General features: G+C 49.4%; 1 protein-coding gene across 3 annotated transcripts; it reads right to left on the reverse strand.

Moving 5' to 3' along the window:
* Positions 1–18,917: 18,917 nt before the first annotated feature.
* LOC125546886 lies at positions 18,918–20,727 on the reverse strand. Of its 3 annotated transcripts, none has more exons than XR_007300658.1 (6): positions 20,462–20,727; positions 20,262–20,360; positions 19,801–19,965; positions 19,483–19,683; positions 19,191–19,404; positions 18,918–19,097 (listed from the first exon to the last, which is right to left on the reverse strand). XR_007300658.1 is itself a non-coding variant. In XM_048710998.1 (6 exons), exons 1-6 carry the CDS (start codon positions 20,676–20,678, stop codon positions 19,256–19,258), a joined length of 753 nt encoding a protein of 250 aa, XP_048566955.1. In that variant the 5' UTR covers positions 20,679–20,727; the 3' UTR covers positions 18,918–19,255. The 3 variants fall into 3 exon arrangements, 2 of the variants coding, with proteins under 2 accessions (XP_048566955.1, XP_048566945.1); XM_048710998.1 differs by having other exon boundaries at positions 18,918–19,404; positions 19,483–19,533; positions 19,612–19,683; XM_048710988.1 differs by having other exon boundaries at positions 18,918–19,404.
* Between the last annotated feature and the right edge of the window lie 6,070 nt (positions 20,728–26,797).

Below are 26,797 nucleotides of genomic sequence, written 5' to 3' on the forward strand. Positions count from 1 at the left end.
CAAGTGGCCGGCCGGCTGCTATGGCTTCTGTGCACTGATGTGGCAGGTAGGTGGGACAGTTGAGGGCGTACTACGTGCCACATCATTCGGCACCAAAGAAATTAAGCAAGCAGTAACAAAAACAAATCCCGTGATCCACTCACGTAGTTGAGATCCAACTATCCCCGAATTGGCTCCATTTTCTTTCTCAGAATCTACTAACCTGTCACAGCCATCTGATAGAACACGAAATCTTTTTTTTCTCCTTCTTTTTCTTTGCCGGAAAGATAGAACACGAAATCTGATGTAATACTACAAAAAAGATGAGAACATCATCAATGGATGGTACACGGTCTGTACAAAAAAGGCACTAGTAGAAAAAACCCCATTCGTCCCGGTTGATAAGGGTCTTTTGTCCCGATTTGTGAACCGGGACTAAAGGGTCGTTACTAATGCCCTAACCCTTTAGTCCCTGTGAACCGGGACTAAACGGTCGTTACTAATGCCCTAACCCTTTAGTCCCGGTTCTTACACGAACCGGGACAGATGAGCCTCCACGTGGCCGGTAACGAGATTGAACGAGGTATTGGGATACCAACGATCGAATCTCGGGCAAGTAACGTACCGATTGACAAAGGGAATTGAATACGGAATTGATTGAATCCTTGACATCGTGGTTCATCCGATGAGATCATCGTGGAACATGTGGGAGCCAACATGGGTATCCAGATCCCGCTGTTGGTTATTGACCGGGGAGTCGTCTCGGTCATGTCTGCATGTCTCCCGAACCCGTAGGGTCTACACACTTAAGGTTCGGTGACGCTAGGGTTGTAGAGATATTAGTATGCGGTAACCCGAAAGTTGTTCGGAGTCCCGGATGAGATCCAGGACATAACGAGGAGTTCCGGAATGGTCCGGAGGTGAAGATTTATATATAGGAAGTCCAGTTTCGGCCATCGGGAAAGTTTCGGGGGCAATCGGTATTGTACCGGGACCACCGGAAGGGTCCCGGGGGTCCACCGGGTGGGGCCACCTATCCCGGAGGGCCCCATGGGCTGAAGTGGGAGGGGAACCAGCCCCTGGTGGGCTGGTGCGCCCCCCATGGGCCTCCCCCTGCGCCTAGGGTTGGAAACCCTAGGGATGGGGGCGCCCCACCTGACTTGGGGGGCAAGTTTCCCCCCTTGGCCGCCGCCCTCCCTTGGAGATTGGATCTCCTAGGGATGGCCCCCCTAGGGGTCCTATATATAGTGGGGGGAGGGAGGGCAGCCGCACCCAAGCCCTTGGCGCCTCCCTCTCCCCTCGTAACACCTCTCTCTCTCTCTCGTTGGAGCTTGGCGAAGCCCTGCCGAGATCACCGATGCTTCCACCACCACGCCGTCGTGCTGCTGGATCTCCATCAACCTCTCCTTCCCCTTGCTGGATCAAGAAGGAGGAGACGTCTTCCCAACCGTACGTGTGTTGAACGCGGAGGTGCCGTCCGTTCGGCACTTGGTCATTTGTGATTTGGATCACGGCGAGTACGACTCCATCAACCCCGTTCTCTTGAACGCTTCCGCTCACGATCTACAAGGGTATATAGATGCACTCCCCTTTTCCCTCGTTGCTAGATGACTCCATAGATTGATCTTGGTGATGCGCAGAAAATTTTAAAATTCTGCTACGTTCCCCGACAGTGGCATCATGAGCTAGGTCTATGCGTAGTTTCTATGCACGAGTAGAACACAAGTTGTTGTGGGCGTTGATTTTGTCAATTTACTTGCCGTTACTAGTCTTATCCTGATTCGGCGGCATCGTGGGATGAAGCGGCCCGGACCGACCTTACACGTACGCTTACGTGAGACTGGTTCCACCGATTGACATGCACTAGTTGCATAAGGTGGCTAGCGGGTGTCTGTCTCTCCCACTTTAGTAGGATCGGATTCGATGAAAAGGGTCCTTATGAAGGGTAAATAGAAATTGGCATATTGATGAAGCTATGTACCTAGGGTAGGGGCACGAACCCGTCCAAGAGAGCCCTACCCAAGGACATCCCTAGAAGAAGGCACCTTTCAATCGACTTGAAGGTATCCCACTCGACGGGTTCAAGACACTCGACCAAGAAGCTATCACTCGACCAGGAGGCTTAAAGTCACTCCGCAGGCAAACGGTCGGCTATCAAGTAGTCTTTATGGTCATTATAGCACTTTATTAGGGGCGTTACCAGTAACGCCCCACCTTAAATGTACCTTAAACCCTGCATTACTAAGGGCAGGAGAGGACCGGCGAACTCTATATAAGCCACCCCCCTCCTCAGTATGAAGGGTTCGCACCCCTGTTATTCACACACACATAATCCAATCGACCGCCTCCAGGCACCGAGACGTAGGGCTGTTACTTCCTCCGAGAAGGGCCTGAACTCGTAATCCTCGTGTGTTTACAACTTCCCAATAGCTGAGATCTAGCCTCTCCATACACACCCCCCTACCCCACTGTCAGAGTTAGAACCACGACAGTTGGCGCCCACCGTGGGGCAGGAATCTTAGCACCTGATTGGAGAAGTTGCGATTTTTCTGATCCCTTTTGATCATGGTTTCGTGCGGAGTTTTGGTGGAGGGCCGCGAGATCCGCCTCGGCGCGCTCACATTCATCGCCGATGACTCCGCGTGGCTTCAGGAGGCACCACTCGACATCGACGCGCTCTCCGTCCGCGGTGCGACGCACTTCCGCGCATGCGTTCGTGGCGTCCTCCTGCGGCAGCCGTCGACCCAGTATCGGTCAGTCCCCGTGTCGTCTCCCCGCTCTGTCTCCCACCGGCGCAAGCGCTCCGGTCGGTCGAGACTTCAGAGGTGGGTGAGGCATGCCGTGGCATGCCAGTCGGCCGCCCCACAAGTCGCGGCAATCGAGCCCGACGAATCCCTCTGCGGCCTGTTCGACCTGTCGACTGGCTCCACGGAGACCGCATCCGAGTGCGACAGCAACGACCCAGCGGCTGAGGTTCTGGCGGTCGATGGAACGCACAGTCCTCCCGGTTTCCCTCGCGCTGATGGAGGCGCGGGTGGGGGCGACCCGTCGCATCCCCACGATGAGTATCTCCCCGAACCTCTCACGTCATTACAGCGAGAGGAGCTTCGCCGCCGGAACATGGACGCACTCCACACTCCTATCGTCGGAGAGACCCCCGAGGCCCGGGCCTTGGAGGACGCGCGCTTGGCTAACTTAGCCGAGCGCACTCGACTGAAGAATCTCCAGCGAGCACTCGACGAGCAAGCGCGTCAGCGGGATCCCGAGTCTAGTCGACGTCAGCTCTTCCCACCGACGCAGGTATACCGAACCCCAGTTCAGAATTTGGCCGCCGCGGCCCGTATAGCAGAATCGATTCAGCCCTCCCAGTCGGAGGCTGGCAGGGGCTTGTTGCAGATCAGAGCGTTGCTCCGGGCGACGGGAAACCAGAATTCCGCTGTTTCTCAGTCGCGGAATAGGATCCACAGTCGATCCGTTGCAACAGATACAGTCCAATCGGCTCATAGCCCGAGATCGCCCCCGAGGCGTGAGGGACGTGGTGACCGGCATGATCAGTACAGAAGGAATGAGCAGTATGATCACCGATCCGATCGTGATGATCGACGTCGAGTGCCAACCCCTCCCCCGAGGAGTGGGTCATATGCGCCTCGACATCGAGATGACAGGCGCCCTCATAGTGTCGGGCAGAGGATTCCAGTCGACCCCAGGGACCCAGGCTTTGACGCGAGATCTATCCTCGTTCAAGGTTTGGTTGACAGGAACAGAGCTCATCGGGAATGCCACAACAGAGATGCGCTTGCCAGCAGCAGAGTACGTGTTTCGGGGCCAGAGTGTTTCAGTCGAGCCATCAGAGCCGCAGTGATTCCTCCCAACTTCAGGTTGGCGACTGGAGTCAGCAAGTTCACCGGTGAGTCTAAGCCTGACACTTGGCTCGAAGATTACCGAGTGGCTGTACAGATTGGCGGCGGCAATGATGAGGTGGCCATGAAGCATTTGCCTCTCATGTTAGAGGGCTCAGCCAGAGCGTGGCTAAATCAGTTGGCACCCAGCAGCATCTATACTTGGGAGGACCTCTCCCGAGTGTTTGTCACAACCTTTGAGGGAACATGCAAGCGACCCGCAGGCCTTACAGAATTGCGTTCTTGCGTACAGAAACCGAATGAAACTCTGAGGGATTACATCTAGAGGTGGATCACGTTGCATCACACAGTTGAGAATGTGCCTGACCATCAAGCAGTTTGTGCCTTTAAAGAAGGCGTTAAATACAGAGAATTGAATCTGAAGTTCGGTCGAACTGGAGAGATGTCCCTGAACCGGATGATGGAGATTGCCACCAAATACGCTAATGGTGAAGACGAAGATCGACTCTGGAGTGGCAAGCACAAGGCAGTCTCCCAAGAAACCGGAGGAAACTCCAGTCGGAAACAGAAGCGGAAGGCCGAGCCAGCCGCCCCTGGGGAGGCCCTGGCCGTAACCCAGGGAAATTTCAAGGGAAAACCCAAGGGCCCCTGGAAGCCCAAGAAAGTCAAGGATCAAGATGGAAATGATGTTTTGGATCTGCCATGTCACATCCACACCAAGAAAGATGAAGAGGGTAATTTTATTTACCCAAAGCATACCACTCGACAGTGCCGGCTCCTGATCCAGCAGTTTCAGGGCAAACAGTCCAAAGACAAGGAAAAAGAGTCGGACAGAGTTGAGGACAAGGAAGATAGTGACGATGGATACCCCCAAATCAATTCCACCCTGATGATTTTTGCTGATGTCGAAAGCAAAAGTCGACTGAAAGTCATTAACCGTGAAGTGAATATGGTCGCTCCGGCAACACCCAGTTATCTGAAGTGGTCTCAGACTGCCATCACATTCGACCAGTCTGATCACCCTACGCACATTGCCACCCCTGGGAGGCAAGCTTTGGTGGTCGACCCAGTTGTCGAAGGCACTCAACTGACCAAAGTCCTGATGGATGGTGGCAGTGGCCTGAACATATTGTATGCTAAAACATTGAAAGGAATGGGCATTCCGATGTTCAGGCTCAGTACCAGTAACATGAGCTTCCACGGAGTCATTCCTGGGAAGAAAGCCGAATCACTCGGCCAGATCGCTCTTGATGTGGTTTTCGGTGATTCGAAGAATTACCGCAAGGAAAAGTTGACATTCAAGGTTGTGGACTTCCAAAGTGCTTATCATGCCATTTTGGGCAGGCCAGCTTACGCACGCTTCATGGCTCGACTATGTTATGTGTATCTCAAATTGAAGATGCCTGGTCCCAAAGGTGTGATCACTGTTACAGGCAATCGGAAGAAGGCAGAAGAGTGTTTTCAGAAAGGCTCAAAGATTGCTGACGCTCAGATGGCAGTTGTTGAGCTGCAAGAGTACCAGAAGACTGCTGATCCGAGTGAATTGCTACGAGCCAAGAAGCCTGCTTCAGAATCTGCTTTTCAGTCGTCCGGTGAAACAAAGCCAGCCCACATTCACCCGACCGACCCCGATGCTGCCCCGAATCACATCTCAACGATGCTCTACTCCAAATAGGAAGAAGCGCTCATCCAGTTCCTCCGTGAGAACTGGGACATCTTCGCATGGAAGCCTTCTGACATGCCTGGAGTTCCCAGGGGGCTGGCCGAGCACCGCCTACGAGTCGACCCGAAGTTCAAGCCTGTGAAAGAACATCTTCGACGGTCCGCCGTCCAGAAGAGGAAAGCTATTGGCGAGGAGGTGGCTCGGCTCTTAGCAGTGGAGTTCATCCGAGAGATTTACCACTCCGAGTGGCTCGCCAATGTTGTCATGGTCCCCAAGAAGGACAAGTCACTTCGCATGTGCATTGACTTTAAACATATCAATCGGGCCTGCCCGAAAGATCATTTCCCTCTCCCCCGCATCGACTAGGTAGTCGACTCGACCGCGGGGTGTGAGCGTTTGTCTTTTCTAGATGCTTATTCAGGGTACCATCAGATCCGTCTGTATGGACCCGACGAGATCAAAACGGCTTTCATCACCTCATTCGGGTGCTTCTGTTACATCACCATGCCCTTCGGCCTCAAGAATGCTGGAGCCACGTTCATGAGGATGATTCAGAAGTGTTTGCTCACCCAGATCAGTCAGAACGTAGAAGCATGCATGGATGATATTGTGGTTAAGTCACGGAAAGGTTCCGACCTACTGACTGACCTTGCCGAAACCTTTGCTAACCTCAGGAGATATGATATAAAGCTCAATCCATCAAAGTGCACATTCCGAGTTCCAGGTGGAAAGTTACTCGGTTTCCTCGTTTCTGAACGAGGAATCGACGCCAATCCCGAGAAAGTTGGCACCATACTCCGGATGAAGCGCCCTGTGCGTGTACACGATGTCCAGAAGCTTACAGGTTGCTTGGCCGCTCTCAGTCGATTCATTTCTCGTCTCGGTGAAAAGGCGTTGCCTCTTTACCAACTGATGAAGAAGTCTGACAAGTTCGAGTGGACTCCAGAAGCTGATGCAGCGTTCGCAGAGCTCAAAGCTCTGCTCTCCACCCAGCCGGTGCTTGCTGCCCCAATCAGTAAAGAGCCTCTGCTGCTTTACATTGCGGCCACGGGACAAGTTGTCAGTACAGTACTTACGGTCGAGCGGGAAGAAGAAGGAAAGGCCTTCAGAGTTCAGCGCCCAGTATATTATGTGTCTGAAGTTTTGACTCCTTCGAAGCAAAGATATCCCCATTACCAGAAGCTTGTATATGGGATTTACATGACCACGAAGAAGGTTGCACACTACTTCTCTGACCATTCCATCACAGTCGTCAGCGACGCTTCGCTATCAGAGATTTTGCACAACAGAGATGCAACTGGTCGAGTGGCGAAGTGGGCGATTGAACTCCTTCCCCTAGATATCAAGTTTGCAGCAAAGAAGGCTATCAAGTCTCAAGCAATTGCAGATTTCGTCGCCGAGTGGATTGAACGGCAACTTCCGACTCAAGTTCACTCGGAGCACTGGACCATGTTCTTCGATGGATCTAAGATGATGAATGGTTCCGGTGCTGGAGTAATATTGGTCTCCCCCCGAGGAGATAAGCTCAGATACGTTCTCCAGATTCACTTCGATTCCTCCAATAATGAAGCAAAATACGAAGCACTCTTGTATGGGTTGCGCATGGCCATTTCACTCGGTGTCCGGCGCCTCATGGTCTATGGCGACTCAGATTTGGTGGTCAATCAGGTGATGAAGGAGTGGGACGTCAGAAGCCCAGCTATGACTGGCTACTGCAACGCAGTAAGAAAGTTAGAAAAGAAATTCGAGGGGTTAGAGCTTCATCACATCCCCCGACTGAAAAATCAAGCAGCTGATGATCTGGCAAAGATAGGCTCCAAGAGAGAAGCCATTCCCAGCAATGTGTTTTTGGAGCACATCCGCTCGCCGTCGCTCCAGGAGGATCCTTTCACAGAAGAAGCCCCGCAACCGAAAAGTGCCACAGATCCGACTGAAGTCGAAATTCCTGCTGTGGTCGACCTAGTCATGGAGGTCTTGGCTATCACTCCCGACTGGACGATACCATACATCGCGTATATCTTGAGGAAAGAACTTCCAGAGGACGAAGAAGAGGCTCGACAGATCGTCCGTCGATCTAAAGCTTTCACAGTCATAAAATGACAGTTGTATAGAGAAAGCACAACTGGAATCGGTCAGAAGTGCATAACGCCAGAAGAAGGTCAGATGATCCTTGATGATATCCACTCGGGGACCTGTGGTCACCATGCGTCCTCTCGGACCATTGTGGCCAAAGCATACCGAGCGGGTTTTTTCTGGCCCAGGGCAAACGAAATGGCGAAAGAGATAGTCGACAAGTGTGAAGGCTGCCAGTTCTACTCCAACATGTCGCACAAGCCAGCATCGGCTCTGAGGACCATTCCACTCGCCTGGCCCTTCGCTGTTTGGGGACTGGACATGGTTGGTCCACTGAGAACAGGCAGGAGCAGATTCACACATGTGCTTGTTGCAGTCGACAAGTTTACCAAATGGATTGAAGCCAAGCCTATCAAAAATCTTGATGCTAGCACTGCTATCAGTTTCGTCAGAGAGTTGATATTCAGATACGGGGTCCCGCATAGCATCATCACTGACAATGGGTCAAACTTCGATTCAGACAAGTTCAGAGCTTTTTGCGCCTCTCAAGGCACACGAGTCGACTACGCGTCGGTCGCGCATCCCCAGTCGAATGGACAAGCTGAAAGAGCAAATGGTCTAATTCTCAAAGGACTGAAGCCTCGACTGATGCGTGATCTCAAGCACGTAGCAGGCGCTTGGGTCGACGAGCTTCCGTCAGTTTTGTGGGGACTGAGGACCACCCCGAACCGGTCGACTGGAAGAACGCCATTCTTTCTGGTTTACGGAGCCGAAGCCGTCCTGCCGAGCGATCTACTTCACAACGCCCCCAGAGTCGAGCTTTATAACGAAGATGAAGCAGAGCAAACCCGGCAAGACGCAGTCGATCTCCTAGAGGAGGATATGGAAATGGCTATGATCAGATCGACCATCTATCAGCAAGACTTGCGTCGATTCCATGCCAGAAATGTGAAGAGCCGAGCCTTCCAAGAAGGAGATTTGGTCCTCCGAGTGGATCAGCAGAAACCACAAAAACTTGCTCCTACTTGGGAAGGCCCCTTCATCGTCACCAGAGTCCTCCACAATGGAGCATATCACCTCTACGATGTTGATCGCCAGATCGATGAGCCACGAGCTTGGAATGCGGAACTGCTCCGCCCCTTTTACACTTGAATTCCCCCTTGGACGAGATGTAATAAGAAAAAATTTCTGCAGTTTATTTTTACCAAAGACAAGAGTGTTCCAATAATTGCTGTCACTTTTGTTTGCATACGAAATCCCCCAGTGGGTGACTTAGCTGCGAATCCGTTCCGCCTAAGTTTGAAAAATCCTACCGAGTGGAGAGCCAGACTCCCACTCGGGGGCTTAGCTGCAGCCCAGTGCTTGCCTAAGTGTTCAAAATCCTACCGAGTGGAGAGCAAACCTCCCACTCGGGGGCTTAGCTGCAGTCCAGTACTCGACTAAGTTCTCCCACTTAGAGACTTAGCTGCAGTCAGGCACTCGCCTAAGTTTGAAAAAATCCTACCGAGTGGAGAGCAAACCTCCCACTCGGGGGCTTAGCTGCAGTCCAGTACTCGACTAAGTTCTCCCACTTAGAGACTTAGCTGCAGTCAGGCACTCGCCTAAGTTTGAAAAAATCCTACCGAGTGGAGAGCAAACCTCCCACTCGGGGGCTTAGCTGCAGTCCAGTACTCGACTAAGTTCTCCCACTTAGAGACTTAGCTGCAGTCAGGCACTCGCCTAAGTTTGAAAAAATCCTACCGAGTGGAGAGCAATCCTCCCACTCGGGGGCTTAGCTGCAGCCTAGTGCTCGCCTAAGTGTTTAAAAATCCTACCGAGTGGAGAGCAATCCTCCCACTCGGGGGGCTTAGCTGCAGTCCAGTACTCGACTAAGTTTTCCCACTTAGAGACTTAGCTGCAGTCAGGCACTCGCCTAAGTTCGAAAAAATCCTACCGAGTGGAGAGCAAACCTCCCACCCGGGGGCTTAGCTGCAGTCCAGTACTTGACTAAGTTCTCCCACTTAGAGACTTAGCTGCAGTCAGGCACTCGCCTAAGTTTGAAAAAATCCTACCGAGTGGAGAGCAATCCTCCCACTCGGGGGCTTAGCTGTAGCCCAGTGCTCGCCTAAGTGTTTAAAAATCCTACCGAGTGGATAGCAATCCTCCCACTCGGGGGGCTTAGCTGCAGTCCAGTACTCGCCTAAGTTCTCCCACCTAGAGACTTAGCTGCAGTCAGGCACTCGCCTAAGTTTGAAAAAATCCTACCGAGTGGATAGCAATCCTCCCACTTGGGGGCTTAGCTGCAGCCCAGTGCTCGCCTAAGTGTTTAAAAATCCTACCGAGTGGAGAGCAAACCTCCCACTCGGGGGCTTAGCTGCAGCCCAGCGCTCGCCTAAGTGTTTAAAAATCCTACCGAGTGGAGAGCAAACCTCCCACTCGGAGGCTTAGCTGCAGCCCAGTGCTCGCCTAAGTACAGGACACAACCCAATCCGCAAGGACGACGAGGCGCAAGTCGACTGCTACCTTCTCCTTCGGAGTTGCGCCGCAAATACAAGGTTATTCCGAGTGAAGATCAAGTTCCACTCGACGAATCAAATCATGAAGATATTCAACGAGAAATCAAGATCAGATAAAGCCTAAAAGGTCCCAGACCTCAGATCAAAGTACTCGAGCCCTCGGCTCGGCGGAGTTTAACGGTTACAAATCCACTCGGCATTCCGAGGCAAATTTAAAGTGAAGCATAAAAGTTTTTCATTCCTCAGGAGGAGGACTGGAAGGGGCGACGAACTCGTCCAAGTCGATCCCGTCTGCAATACGAGTGGCAGCAACAATGAAGGTCTCCATGAAGTCTTGAAAGTTGTGCTTCCTGGTATTGGCAACTTGGATGGCGGCCAGCTTTTCTTCTCGCGCCTCCTTGCAATGGACGCGGACCAGAGACAGAGCGACGTCAGCACCACATCTAGCAGAAGATTTCTTCCATTCCGCCACTCGACCTGGGACTTCATTAAGTCGAGCCATCAGGGACTCGAGGTCATTCTGAAGCGTCGCCCCAGGCCAGAGTGATGTGTCAATCCGCGACATCGCAACCTTCAGTCGAGCAAGATAGTCAACCACGCTGGCAATAAGAGACTCCAGACAGAGCACGTTCATTGCAGCCTCGTCCTTCACAAGGGAGTTAGCAGGGTCCAAGCCTGGCTCCACTCGACTGGTCTCCTCTTCAAAGTTCTGACAGAATTCTGCAAACACGATTCAAGAATAAGACAGTGACCCTACACAGACTTGGTAACTGCAAGGCAGTCGGGGCAGAGTAATTACCTTCGAGCACGACGAACAGCTTCTTGGCGAGTCCACCGAGATAAGCCTCCAGATCATTCCTCTTCCCCGCCATCTCACCTGCCTTGTCGTGCAGAGCCACGTTGTCGTTCTTCAGTCGGCTGACCTCTTGATTGGCTACCTCGAGAGCAGCTTTCAGTCTGGAGTTTTCCTGCTCAAGAGCCCCGACCGAGGCCATTTTCTCTTCAGCAAGCCTCGTTTTGTCCAAGACCTCCTTCTGTGCCTCTGCAAGATCTTGATCCTTCTTCTTCAGAGCTTCCTCCAGTTTATCTGCAGCGCGTCGAGTGAAATCAACATCAAGAATGGACAAGAAAGAAAAGCCACTCGTCAAGAATGGAGAACCTCACCAGCCATACCTTTTGCTTCTCCTTGCGCCTTCTTCAAATTCTCCTGAGCAAGCTTCAAGTTAAGGTTGAGCTGGATCTGCTGATTCTCCAGCTCAGTATAGCGAGCTACAAGTTCGCAAGATTTCTGTAAAAAGAAAAATCAGTCGACAGACGTCCAAAATAAGTTGCTTCTGAGTAACTAAGAGATAATGATGACGTTTCTAAGACTACAGCCGAATCAAGAACATTCAACAGTAGTCTCGGGGACTACACCCAGTGGGTGCACTCAGCGTGCCCCCACTGTAAAAAAAACAAACAAACAAAAAGTCGACTGCCCGCAGTCGATCGGATACAGTCCCATTCGACATGGCCTGACCAGACCGAGTGAAGAAATACAGCTACAGCAACACAATATAAAGACTACAGTCGACTGCCAGCAGTCCACCGTAGTCTCGGGGACTACACCCAGTGGGTGCACTTAGCGTGCCCCCACTCGTCCAAGAATTGGCAAACACACCCAGTGGGTGTACAGATACAAAGATCTTCGGAAAAGAGATTCTTCAAACAACATATCATAACAGACCAAGTGTTGAGTCGACTGACCTGGACGTTGCTCTGAAGAGCCGAGCTCGCGTCATAAGCTGCTTGGCTGGCCTCCCGAGCCACCTTCACTTGCTCCATCATGATCCTCGCCTGGCGTATAGCCTCTTTTGCGGCAGCCGCTTGGTCCTCAGGGACAGGGTACGCGGCAAAAAGCGAAGGCGGATCCGCAGTCGACGTCGAAGGCCGCACACTTGTCAGAGGAATGGCGAAAGTCACAGAAGCCCGAGCGGTGTCACCACCATCCCGAGCTACGGCCTCAGACGCCGGAGCAGATTGGGGGGTCTTGTCAGCCGACGCCCTCTTGTTCCTCCTCACTCTCAGCGGTTCGTTGTCGTCGTCATCCGGGAGGTCGATAACATGAGGAGGGGCTACAAGGGAAACATTCAATCGACCAGAGTTGCAATAAATGTTCAGTCGACTCAAAGCAGAACGTCAGTAATCGTACCAAGGTTGGAGGTAACAGCATCCTCCATCTCTTGGTCGTCGTCCTTGGCGGAGGTCTCAGAAGTAGCAGCGCTGCAAATCTCGAAAGTCAGTCAGTTGGCTCAATGAATCGACCAAGGGTCTGTCCACGGTCGACAAAGGAAAGCAAGTTTTGTTATTACCCGGAAATGGTAGGGACAGCCATCTTCATCTTGGGCAGAGCCTTGGGCGGCTTGGACGGCGTCGCGCGTGGGTGCTTGGGAGCCTTCCCAGTCGGCGTAGGAGAAGAGGCCCGAGGGCGTTTCGACGACTGCCCAACGGGAGCAGTCGCCTTGCCACGTTCCCGTGCTGGATCGTGTGTGAGCTTGGATCGCCCCTCCGGGCGGGGGGGGGGGGGGGGGGGGGGGTCAACCTCCTCCTCCTCCTCTTCGCTGGAGTCGACGTTGTCGTCTCCCTCTCCTTCACCGTCGGACTTCCACTCGCCGTGGTCATCTCCATTCTCACCTCCGCTCGCCTCCCCTTCCTCAGTTGGCCCCTGTGCCCCGTTGGGCGTCGAGTACATCTCAGTAGTCACCTGGAAAACAACAGACAAGACGAAGGTCAATCGACCTACTCAAAGAAGACCAATGAAGAAAACAAGATCTCAGTCAGGAGCATAAAGACATACCTGGTCCACGTCATACGAGTTGTCGAGTGGAATTACCCTCCTGGCTCCTCGAGGGTTGTCTTTGTTCCCCGTGATGCTCGACAGCCACCCCTCTAGCATCTCGTCAGTAACCTCCTCCGGGTGGACCCGAGTGGTGTCGTCGAGACCCGAGTACAGCCACATCGGGTGGTCACGAGCCTGGAGCGGTTGGATGCGCCTCCGGAGGAAGACCTCCAGCAAGTCCATACCAGTCACGCCCTCACGGACAAGCTCAACCACTCGACCGGCCAGCACTTTGACTTGGGCCTTTTCCTCCGGCGTCACTTTCAGAGAAGCAGGTTTTTCAGCTCGGTCGAGAGAGAAAGGGGGAAGACCAGTCGACTGTCCTGGGGTCGCCTGGTCTTGACAGTAGAACCAGGTCGCCTGCCAACCGCGGACCGACTCCGGGAAAGTGATAGATGGAAAACAACTCTTTCCCCTCGTCTGGATCGCCAGGCCCCCGCACAGCTGGATCACCTGTGTCCTTTCGTCACTCGACTTGGCCTTCTTGACCGATTGGGAACGACAGGTAAAGATGTGCTTGAAGAGTCCCCAATGGGGGCGGCAACCCAAGAAACCCTCACACATGGAGATGAAAGCAGCAAGGTATACGATGGAGTTGGGAGTGAAATGGTGGAGCTGCGCTCCGAAGAAGTTCAGGAAGCTCCGGAAAAAGGGTGGGGCAGCAGAGAAAACCCGCGGTCGACATGGGTGGCTAGGAGCATGCACTCATCGTCGCGGGGTTGAGGTTCGATCTCTCTCCCCGGGAGACGCGCAGCCTCGTGGGGAATGACTCCCCCCTTGACCATGTCGTCGAGATCTTCTTGCCGAATCACCGACGGTATCCAATCGCCCTGGATCCAGCCTCGGGGCAGAGCAGACCTTGAGGAGGATCCGCCCCGAGCAGACCTCTTCCCCTCTCCCTGCGCCGCCGCCTTCTTCGCGCGCTCCAGAGCGGATGTCTTGTCCTTCGCCATCGTCGCCGGCAAATCTTGCACGGGCCTGCGGCGCTAAGGTGAGAGCGGAGGTGGCGGAGGAACTTGCGAAGGGAGAGAGGAAGAAGAGAGCACATTGTTTGGAAACCCCGAGCCGGCTACTTATAAGGGGCTGCTCCCGAGTGGCTGACGGGTAGGCCCAGGCAAACCAGTCAAATCCCGCAGCGGACGCGCGCGCAGTATGTGGCGAAAAAGGTGGCGCGGAAATCGAGAAGCTTCTGCTTTATCGCTTCCGATTACTGCGGCCGCTCCCGTCTCGCACGCTTCCCGAAATCCGAATCCCGCGACATCCGCGGGCTGCGGAACAACTTGTCAAAACAGAAGACCCCGCTCGTGCCGACACTCGGTATGTCACAAGCAAAGAAATTCACTCGACGAAAGGCCTGGAATGGATCGAGGCGACTGAAAGAGGTTGATGACGTCATCCATGACGATTGACCCAAAACGAGGCACTCATGTAGCCCGAAGAACCAGTCGGAAAGATCCCCAACTCTTTCCACTCTAACCTCGATCCATTCGGGGGATAATGATGAAGCTATGTACCTAGGGTAGGGGCACGGACCCGTCCAAGAGAGCCCTACCCAAGGACATCCCTAGAAGAAGGCACCTTTCAATCGACTTGAAGGTATCCCACTCGACGGGTTCAAGACACTCGACCAAGAAGCTATCACTCGACCAGGAGGCTTAAAGTCACTCCGCAGGCAAACGGTCGGCTATCAAGTAGTCTTTATGGTCATTATAGCACTTTATTAGGGGCGTTACCAGTACCGCCCCACCTTAAATGTACCTTAAACCCTGCATTACTGAGGGCAGGAGAGGACCGGCAAACTCTATATAAGCCACCCCCCTCCTCAGTATGAAGGGTTCGCACCCCTATTATTCACACACACATAATCCAATCGACCGCCTCCGGGCACCGAGACGTAGGGCTATTACTTCCTCCGAGAAGGGCCTGAACTCGTAATCCTCGTGTGTTTACAACTTCCCAATAGCTGAGATCTAGCCTCTCCATACACACCCCCCTACCTCACTGTCAGAGTTAGAACCACGACACATATCACGTTGTGTTTTTGGCGTAGGTAAAAAACGTTCTTGCTAGAAACCTATAGCAGTCACGTAAAAAAAACTTGTAACAACAATTATAGGACGTCTAACTTGTTTTTGCAGCACGTGCCATGTGATGTGATATGGCCAAAAGGATGTGATGAATGATATATGTGATGTATGAGATTGATCATGTTCTTGTAATAGGAATCACGACTTGCATGTCGATGAGTATGACAACCGGCAGGAGCCATAGGAGTTGTCTTAATTTATTCATGACCTGCGTGTCAACATAAACGTCATGTAATTACTTTACTTTATTGCTAAAGCGTTAGCCATAGTAGTAGAAGTAATAGATGACGAGACAACTTCATGAAGACACGATGATGGAGATCATGATGATGGAGATCATGGTGTCATGCCGGTGACGATGATGATCATGGCGCCCCGAAGATGGAGATCAAAAGGAGCAAATGATATTGACCATATCATGTCACTATTTGATTGCATGTGATGTTTATCATGTTTTACATCTTATTTGCTTAGAACGACGGTAGCTTAAATAAGATGATCCCTCACATAATTTCAAGTAAGTGTTCCCCCTAACTGTGCACCGTTGCGAAGGTTCGTTGTTTCGAAGCACCACGTGATGATCGGGTGTGATAGATTCTAACGTTCGAATACAACGGGTGTAAGCCATATTTACACACGCAATACACTTAGGTTGACTTGACGAGCCTAGCATGTACAGACATGGCCTCGGAACACGGAAGACCGAAAGGTCGAACATGAGTCGTATAGAAGATACGATCAACATGAAGATGTTCACCGATGATGACTAGTCCGTCTCACGTGATGATCGGACACATCCTAGTTGACTCGGATTATGTATCACTTAGATGACTAGAGGGATGTCTGTCTGAGTGGGAGTTCATTAAATAATTTGATTAGATGAACTTAATTATCATGAACTTAGTCTAAAAACCTTTGCAAAATGTCTTGTAGATCAAATGGCCAACGCTCATGTCAACTCAACTTCAACGCGTTCCTAGAGAAAACCAAGCTGAAAGATGATGGCAGCAAGTATACGGACTGGGTCCGTAACCTGAGGATCATCCTCATAGCTGCCAGGAAAGCATATGTCCTAGAAGCACCGCTAGGTGATGCACCCATCCCAGAGAACCAAGACGTTATGAACGCTTGGCAGTCACGTGCTGATGATTACTCCCTCGTTCAGTGCGGCATGCTTTACAGCTTAGAACCGGGGCTCCAAAAGCGTTTTGAGCGACACGGAGCATATGAGATGTTCGAAGAGCTGAAAATGGTTTTCCAAGCTCATGCCCGGGTCGAGAGATATGAAGTCTCCGACAAGTTCTACAGTTGTAAGATGGAGGAAAATAGTTCTGTCAGTGAGCACATACTCAAAATGTCTGGGTTGCACAATCGCTTATCCCAGCTGGACATTAACCTCCTGGATGAGGCGGTCATTGACAGAATCCTTCAGTCGCTCCCACCTAGCTACAAGAGCTTTGTGATGAACTACAATATGCAGGGGATGGTGAAAACTATTCCTGAAGTATTTTCAATGCTGAAATCAGCGGAGGTGGAAATCAAAAAGGAATATCAAGTGTTGATGGTCAATAAAACCACTAGTTTCAAGAAAGGCAAGAGTAAGAAGAACTTCAAGAAGGACGACAAGGGAGTTGCCACGCCCAGTAAACCAGTTGCCGGGAAGAAGTCAAAGAATGGACCCAAACCTGAGACTGAGTGCTTTTATTGCAAGGGAAAGGGACACTGGAAGCGGAACTGCCCCAAATACTTAGCGGACAAGAAGGCCGGCAACACTAAAGGTATATGTGATATACATGTAATTGATGTGTACCTTACCAGTACTCGTAGTAGCTCCTGGGTATTTGATACCGGTGCGGTTGCTCTTTGTAACTCAAAACAGGAGCTGCGGAATAAGCGGAGACTGGCGAAGGACGAGGTGACGATGCGCGTCGGGAATGGTTCCAATGTCAATGTGATCGCCGTCGGCACGCTACCTCTACATTTACCTACGGGATTAGTTTTAAACCTCAATAATTGTTACTAGCCTAACCCGCGCGGCGGCACGCCGCGCTTGGTCATTACTTGCGAATGTATGTAGTCCATTGCATAATCGTCTATTTTCTAATTGAAGCAAGTCAAAACGGTATATAGAAACATTCGAGACACAAAAGATGCAAATTTATTAGAATCTTGCAAATGGATGGGTACAAAGAGAGCAATTAAAAGTGGCAGACTCATGAAACAAACTAATTATTCAAACTATATACAGTCCATTCTACGTAGTGGACTATATATAGAGACACAAACACAACGCGTAAGTAAGTTAAAAGCAATCTCCGATGGATTACATCGTAAGTTAAAAGCAATCTCCGATGGATTACATCATCCTCGTATATCCTCCTGCAGGATTGGTGTCCGTGATAAAGTGATACAGATATTTTGCAAATGCTTGTACACGTCCAACAGGAGGATGCGCGCCTGTGTACGTGATGACAGGATCATCGCTGTCTGGGCGCTGAGGGTACTACTTGTTTGTCTTAAAAGTGGCAATATATCAAACAAGTTGTTGCATATTTTTGCTAGGATTATTGTTTGTCTTGTAAGCTCGTTTTGCTGTGTAGCTACTTGCTGACGGGCCATATTGAACTGCCATTACTTTGTCTGTGTGCTCTATAAAAAGTTTTTTCCTTTGTAACTTCAAGAGCATAGTAATTATGATCATTGACGGAAATATTATAATCTGCACAGATACATTCTAAAGCCATTTCGGCCGCTTTTTCTTTTACTCCATCTTCTGTATTTGCTGGTTCTCCTTCGTATGTTATGGAGGATTCTCTGAAACTATCCTTTTGAAAATCTTCTAAAGCCATTTCAGCTGCTCTTTCTTTTGCTTCTTGTTAATCTTCTGCTTAGTCCACAGCTTACCACTTTTATTCCTAATCCACTGACTTGGAAAATCAAGGTATGTTAAAGACCTAGCAGACACATGCTTTTGGTGGCAGCAAACCATTCAGTAAGCATAGTTTTAGCAGCCGAAGGATCATCCAAAACATTTCCTAGGTTATCAGTCTCGGCAAATATGACCCTGTTCATATTAGGTATATGCACAACCAATCTCTCGACGGAAGGTTGACGACCATGAATATTATACGCAAACAGTCTCCAAAAAGCCTCACAAGCAGAAAGATACCTAGCCATATGTTCAACAATCATAACAACACTACAACAAGTTACATAAATTTAACTAAATCTATCTGCGAACGTACATTTGATGTACTCGTCAATCTCGTTTCTGCCAGTAGGAGAAGGCACAGTAAAAACACCGCTAGGTTTATCTTGAGCGTAGAAACGCATATGAACCACATCATGACCCTTTGTAAGATATTTAAACAGGTATTTCAATAAATTTGTCCTGTTACACCACTCCACATTTATGTGGGCGTCAAACCTCTTCAACAATTTCATGTTGTATGAAACAACCCATTGATTTCCCAAATAAAGTAAGTCTTTCTGTCTGAGCACATAAAGCCCGTTATCAGAACGACGGTAAACCGGATAGCCAACACGATCAACCATTGTATCATCACTAAATGGCTTTGGAAAGCACTTGGAACAACAATCATTCTTCATGCAAGCACACTTATTATTGTACACCCATTGCATCAGATATGCCCCGATAAACTTCAGAATGAAGTTTATCTTGTTTATGGAAATGGTACTCCAACCGACCAGCCTCTACACAAGAATATGCATTAACGGCAATCTGCTAGCTCAAACAACTGCAACTTGTATAAGGATTAATTTCACCTTCACGATAGTGAGCATAGTATTTGTAGTACTCCAACATAGTAATCTGACCACGGGTGACATCCCCATCCTCCAAATAACGGTCAACATTGTCGCTATCCAAGTGTCCACAGCTAACACAGTTGCATTGGGAAACAATCAAATGTTCATTACCATCAACATATCTAATACCACGATGATAACTCTTATCACCATATGGAAATAGTATAGGATATTGCAAAGCCATAAGATTGCAATTCAGTGAAGATACATGCTTCAATGAACCAGAACGTGTTTCCGCAACCACATCAAAATTTCTACATTCAGGCGTCAAGTCACCAACAATGCGCGCGGCAACCTCAGAAGCAGTAGGACCAGAAAAACGCATACCATGAGCACCACCGTCATCACCAAAAAAACGAATGGACACCTTAGAAACACCAGGGGTGCAGACTCTATCGAGCAATTCTGAACGTGTCCACCAAACGGTGATGTGTATTCAGCATATTTATCAGGGCGGCGACAATTTCAGGATAAAAAAAAGCCCCACATTCCGGGCAGCACAAATCCGGTCCACCATAATACGAACGCCCCCTAAAAGTAGCTGCAAAACAGAACACCGAGTCGGCAACACAAATGGAAAGCAGCACGGACACATAAACCATAAATTATATATACTCACCCTTAAGCAGTTGGATGTAATCTTTAGAAAACGGAGGTTGCATCCCACGTACTGGAAATAGAAAGAAAAAACATAAGACCACATGCATCAGCGTCCGGAGAAGAATAAGAACAACGACCAAAAAAACACCTCTTTCCCGGCCCGACCAGTACGATCGCACCAAAGTCCGCTTACGGCGAGCACACACAACACGAGAGTTCTCTGTAACAGGAGTAGGCATCACTCAAATGAAAAACACGTACACAAATTAGAACCAATCCTAAAAGAACACCACAAAACCCAAGAGAAGCACATGCATATTTAGAAAATTGGACTTACCAAGAGAAGCAGGCTGACCAAAGGTACCGGCGGCACATAAGGGCACCACTCTTGGACGGCAACGGTAAGTCGTAGCACCAACCAAAGAGCCATAAAGATGAACAGCAGCAGGAAAACCAGAAACACAAATACTCGATCCGTCAACCACTTCGACAGGCGAAGTGTCTGCAAGAAACCATTAGATGGATCACATTAGAATCCTACCAATAAGCACAACACCAAACGGCTAGATGGAACAACACCACAGGCATGAAATAAGTAAACTAAGCAAGAAAGGAAGAAATAAAAAACAACCAGTCGCACGCTGGCAGGCCAAACAGCCGGGACAGACCCAGCGACCGCTGAAGAAGAGCCCGCACTAACGGCAGACAACAATCAAACCAACAAGAAGAAACATAGCAAAGCAGCCAGAGGCACATACAGGCACTCCCATGCACGCAACAAGAATCGAGAGCACTCACCAATGGTACAATCCACAGGCCGCTTCCCTAATGAAATCTCCCGACGGCGACTATCGACGTCCACATTAACATCTCGCCGCGAATCTAATTGGTGCACACCTACAGCATGAAGTAACCAATCAAGAAGATGGCAACCTAGACTTAGTAGCACAAAATCTGTACAGAGGAAACTGCAACGACAAAAAGGCAAAAAAGCTCACCAGTCCGGGAAGAACGAAATGGCCGGCGAGCCCCGGACCGGACACGGCATCCCGAATCAGCCAGCTGGCCACGCACACCAGCATTTGCCGGCGACGGAAAATCCAGCGAAGAAAGACGGCCAGCAGCACGGCGGACACGGGCAATAACAACGGCTCGAATACCAGGAGAGCGGCCCCGACGGCGGCGGCTGGACCGAGCAGCAGCGGAAGCAACCATCACCGGAGAAACCGCACAGCTGATTAGAGAAGGAAAAGCGCAGGCAAGAGCACACGTAATGAGTGAGGGAGGCAGGGAAAGACCAGTATTTATAGGGAGCACCAGAAGGGAAGAAACCAAATTGAAAACATCCAGGCAAACCGGCGAGAAAGGCCAAGAAAAACCTACCGAAGCCGGCAACCGCCGTTGACAGGAATCGAGAAAATGCAAGCGGCAACCGACAACAGATAATCATACGTGGCAGGGAAACAAAAAGGGCAAACAGCGGCGCATGCAGAACTGTCCAAAACAGGACGTGACCAAATTGATCTCCACAAAGGCGGGACATGCATGCAATCAGAAACTGGAAGGGGCCACAGCATGCAACCAATCCACAACGACGGCGCATTATTTTACGATTTCCTACGGCAATCGCTCCGCGCACACCGCTGCATCCCCCACTATTACACGCGTCGGGTATCCATTGGGCGAATTTTTATGATAGGAAAAAGTCAAAAAAATGTGATAAACTAAACGTGGCCAGGTTTAGTATATTTATTTATTTAGTGCCAGCTTTGAGCATGAATATTGTATCTGGATCTCGTTTAATATGAGATGGCTACTCATTTAAATCCGAGAATAATGGTTGTTCTATTTATATGAGAGATATGTTTTATGGTCATGCTCCGCTGGTCAATGGTTTATTCTTAATGAATCTCGAACGTGATGTTACACATATTCATAGTGTGAATACCAAAAGATGTAAGATTGATAATGATAGTCCCACATATCTGTGGCACTGCCGCCTTGGTCACATCGGTGTCAAACGCATGAAGAAGCTCCATACAGATGGACTTTTGGAGTCTCTTGATTTCGAATCATTTGACACGTGCGAACCATACCTCATGGGTAAAATGACCAAGACTCCATTCTCCGTAACAATGGAGCGAGCAACCAACTTATTGGAAATTATACATACTGATGTGTGCGATCCAATGAGCGTTGAGGCTCGCGGTGGCTATCGTTATGTTCTCACTCTCACTGATGATTTAAGTAGATATGGGTATGTCTATTTGATGAAACACAAGTCTAAGACCTTTGAAAAGTTCAAGAAATTTCAGAATGAGGTAGAGAATCAACGTGACCGAAAGATAAAATTCTTACGATCAGATTGTGGGGGAGAATATTTAAGTCACAAATTTGGTACGCACTTAAGGAAATGTGGAATCGTTTCACAACTCACGCCGCCTGGAACGCCTCAGCGTAACGGTGTGTCCGAACATCGTAATCGCACTCTATTGGATATGGTGCGATCTATGATGTCACTCACTGATTTACAGCTATCATTTTGGGGATACGCTCTAGAGACAACTACATTCACTTTAAATAGGGCACCGTCTAAATCCGTTGAGACGACACCGTATGAATTATGGTTTGGGAAGAAACCTAAGCTGTCGTTTCTAAAAGTTTGGGGGTGCGATGCTTATGTCAAGACTTCAACCTGAAAAGCTCGAACCCAAGTCGGAAAAATGCGTCTTCATAGGATACCCTAAGGAAACCATTGGGTATACCTTCTACCTCAGATCCGAAGGCAAGATCTTTGTTGCCAAGAACGGGTCCTTTCTGGAGAAAGAGTTTCTCTCAAGAGAAGTAAGTGGGAGGAAAGTAGAACTCGATGAAGTACCGCCTCTTGAACCGGAAAGTAGCGCAGCTCAGGAAGATGTTCCTGTGGTGCCTGCACCAACTAGAGAGGAAGTTAATGATGATGATCAAGGTACTTCGGATCAAGTTGCTACTGGACTTCGAAGGTCCACAAGGACACGTTCCACACCAGAATGGTATGGCAACCCTGTCCCGGAAATCATGTTGTTAGACAACGGCGAACCTTCAAACTATGAAGAAGTAATGGCGGGCCCAGATTCCAACAAATGGCTTGAAGCCATGCAATCTGAGATAGGATCCATGTATGAAAACAAAGTATGGACTTTGACAGACTTGCCCGATGATCGGCGAGCGATAGAGAATAAATGGATCTTTAAGAAGAAGACGGACGTGGATGGTAATGTTACCATCTATAAGGCTCGACTTGTCACTAAGGGTTATCGACAAGTTCAAGGGGTTGACTACGATGAGACCTTCTCACCCGTAGCGAAGCTGAAGTCCGTCCGAATCATGTTAGCAATTGCCGCATACTATGATTATGAGATATGGCAAATGGAAGTCAAAACGGCATTCCTTAACGGCTTTCTTAAGGAAGAATTGTATATGATGCAGCCGGAAGGTTTTGTCGATTCTAAGAATGCAAACAAGGTATGCAAGCTCCAGCGCTCCATCTATGGGCTGGTGCAAGCATCTCGGAGTTGGAACATTCGCTTTGATGAAATGATCAAAGCGTTTGGGTTTATGCAGACTTATGGAGAAGCCTGCGTTTACAAGAAAGTGAGTGGGAGCTCTGTAGCATTTCTCATATTATATGTGGATGACATATTTTTGATGGGAAATGATATAGAACTTTTGGACAGTATTAAGGCCTACTTGAATAAGTGTTTTTCAATGAAGGACCTTGGAGAAGCTGCTTACATATTAGGCATCAAGATCTATAGAGATAGATCGAGACACCTCATAGGTCTTTCACAAAGCACATACCTTGATAAGATATTGAAGAAGTTCAATATGGATCAGTCCAAGAAGGGGTTCTTGCCTGTGTTGCAAGGTGTGAAATTGAGCTCAGCTCAATGTCCGACCACGGCAGAAGATAGAGAAAAGATGAGTGTCGTCCCCTATGCCTCAGCCATAGGGTCTATCATGTATGCCATGCTATGTACCAGACCTGATGTAAACCTTGCCGTGAGTTTGGTAGGAAGGTACCAAAGTAATCCCGGCATGGAACACTGGACAGCGGTCAAGAATATCCTGAAGCACCTGAAAAGGACTAAGGAAATGTTTCTCGTTTATGGAAGTGACAAAGAGCTCATCGTAATGGGTTACGTCGATGCTAGCTTCGACACAGATCTGGATGACTCTAAGTCACAAGCCGGATACGTGTATATTTTGAATGGTGGGGCAGTAAGCTGGTGCAGTTGCAAGCAAAGCGTCGTGGCGGGATCTACATGTGAAGCGGAGTACATGGCAGCCTCGGAGGCAGCGCATGAAGCAATTTGGATGAAGGAGTTCATCATCGACCTAGGAGTCATACCCAATGCGTTGGGGCCGATCACTCTCTTCTGTGAAAACACTGGAGCTATTGCCCTTGCTAAGGAGCCCAGGTTTCACAAGAAGACCAGGCACATCAAGCGTCGCTTCAACTCCATTTGTGAAAATGTTCAAGATGGAGACATAGATATTTGCAAAGTACATACGGATCTGAATGTCGCAGATCCGTTGACTAAACCTCTTCCGCGAGCAAAACATGATCAACACCAGAACTCTATGGGTGTTCGATTCATCACAATGTAACTAGATTATTGACTCTACTGCAAGTGGGAGACTGTTGGAAATATGACCTAGAGCCAATAATAAAATGGTTATTATTATATTTCCTTGTTCATGGTAATTGTCTATTGTTCATGCTATAATTGTGTTATCCGGAAATCGTAATACATGTGTGAATACATAGACCACAACATGTCCCTAGTGAACCTCTAGTTAACTAGCTCGTTGATCAATAGATAGTCACGGTTTCCTGACTATGGACATTGGATGTCATTGATAACGGGATCACATCATTAGGAGAATGATGTGATGGACAAGACCCAATCCTAAGCATAGCACAAGATCGTGTAGTTCGTTTGCTAGAGCTTTTCCAATGTCAAGTATCATTTCCTTAGACCATGAGATCATGTAACTCCCGAATGCCGTAGGAGTGCTTTGGGTGTACCAAATGTCACAATGTAACTGGGTGACTATAAAGGTATACTACAGGTATCCCCAAAAGTATCTGTTGGGTTGACACGGATCAAGACTGGGATTTGTCACTCCGTATGACGGAGAGGTATCTCTGGGCCCACTCGGTAATGCATCATCACAATGAGCTCAATGTGGCCAAGTGTTTGGTCACGGGATCATGCATTGCGGTACGAGTAAAGTGACTTGCCGGTAACGATATTGAACGAGGTATTGGGATACCGACGATCGAATCTCGGGCAAGTAACGTACCGATTGACAAAGGGAATTGAATACGGGATTGATTGAATCCTTGACATCGTGGTTCATCCGATGAGATCATCGTGGAACATGTGGGAGCCAACATGGGTATCCAGATCCCGCTATTGGTTATTGACCGGAGAGTCGTCTCGGTCATGTCTGCATGTCTCCCGAACCCGTAGGGTCTACACACTTAAGGTTCGGTGACGCTAGGGTTGTAGAGATATTAGTATGCGGTAACCCGAAAGTTGTTCAGAGTCCCGAATGAGATCTCGGACGTCACGAGGAGTTCCAGAATGGTCCGGAGGTGAAGATTTATATATAGGAAGTCCAGTTTCGGCCATCGAGAAAGTTTCGGGGGCAATCGGTATTGTACCGGGACCACCAGAAGGGTCCCGGGGGTCCACCGGGTGGGGCCACCTATCCCGGAGGGCCCCATGGGCTGAAGTGGGAGGGGAACCAGCCCCTGGTGGGCTGGTGCGCCCCCATGGGCCTCCCCCTGCACCTAGGGTTGGAAACCCTAGGGGTGGGGGCGCCCCACCTGACTTGGGGGGCAAGTTCCCCCCCTTGGCCGCCGCCCCCCCTTGGAGATTGGATCTCCTAGGGCCAGCGCCCCCCTAGGGGTCCTATATATAGTGGGGGGGAGGGAGGGCAGCCGCACCCAAGCCCTTGGCACCTCCCTCTCCCCTCGTAACACCTCTCTCTCTCGTTGGAGCTTGGCGAAGCCCTGCCGAGATCACCGCTGCTTCCACCGCCACACCGTCGTGCTGCTGGATCTCCATCAACCTCTCCTTCCCCTTGGTGGATCAAGAAGGAGGAGACGTCTTCCCAACCGTATGTGTGTTGAACGCGGAGGTGCCGTCCGTTCGGCACTTGGTCATCGGTGATCTGGATCACGGCGAGTACGACTCCATCAACCCTGTTCTCTTGAACGCTTCCGCTCGTGATCTACAAGGGTATGTAGATGCACTCCCCTTTCCCTCGTTGCTAGATGACTCCATAGATTGATCTTGGTGATGCATAGAAAATTTTAAAATTCTGCTACGTTCCCCAACACCAACCGGGACCAATAGGCATCCACGCGTCAGCATTTCAGGGGCTGGGGTTTTTGTTTTTTTTGAAAGGGGGGGGTTGGGGGTTTTGGGGGTTTAATTTAGGTGTTTCATATATTGTGTTAGCTAGCTAATTAATAGAGAGAAGTGTCCTCTCTTATGTCCGTGCTTGGACGACGCTATATATACGTGTATATAGAGAGGACTAGACATGCTAGCTAGTAAGCAAATAAAGGAAATAGAAGATCGTCATGAACATATGTAGACAGAGAGAAGTGATATCGACCACCTCTCCTTCTCCGAGAGATTGGTCGAACAACAAGTTCTCGTATATCTATCCGACACTACCGGCTACATATATACAATAATTATCTCTTACAATATAATCTCCTAATTATATATGAACACAAGATCCACATAGTATTCTTCGTCTTCAGCGATCACGTGGTCAAGGAAGAATGCCGCCAATTCCTCTTGAATTGCTCACATACAAACTGGTGCTAGGAGTTCATCCCGCATCCAAAACATCTAATTTGAACAAGGGGGTCAATACATATATATATATATATATGAATAAATGAAACTCAACACAAATGATGGTAATAAAATAAAATTGTTAATATTATTGCTTACGCACTTCATAGTGTTCGTCAGAGTACCCTCATTCACAGGTCGTGTGGCGGATGGACTCACAAACATAGTATCCACAGTAATTATTCCCGGGTTCCTGCCACAACCACTTTACAAGAAATAGAGGTCAATCAAACTGATAAGAAAGCATGCTATAAATTGTATTGATGAAACTAGCGCTTGAATCACTAGGAGATGCGTGGAACATGTTACTATAGTACTTACTTTAGGGTGTCTAAATTGCAGCTTCTTCGGCAGTCCCGGAGCTTTTTTGGTGAATTTTCTCCAAACCCTGTCAGGCAAACAAAACAATTA

This window comes from Triticum urartu, chromosome 1 (assembly GCF_003073215.2).
Source record: "Triticum urartu cultivar G1812 chromosome 1, Tu2.1, whole genome shotgun sequence".
NCBI classification, from domain to species: domain Eukaryota; kingdom Viridiplantae; phylum Streptophyta; class Magnoliopsida; order Poales; family Poaceae; genus Triticum; species Triticum urartu.

Coding starts and splice junctions, on each gene's coding strand:
- LOC125546886 (XM_048710988.1), bottom strand. CDS start 20,678: ATGGTTGCTTCCGCTGCTGCTCGGTCCAGCCGCCGCCGTCGGGGCCGC. Junction 20,361..20,461: donor ATTTCGTTCTTCCCGGACTG/GTGAGCTTTTTT, acceptor TTCATGCTGTAG/GTGTGCACCAATTAGATTCG. Junction 19,405..19,482: donor TTACATCCAACTGCTTAAGG/GTGAGTATATAT, acceptor TCTGTTTTGCAG/CTACTTTTAGGGGGCGTTCG.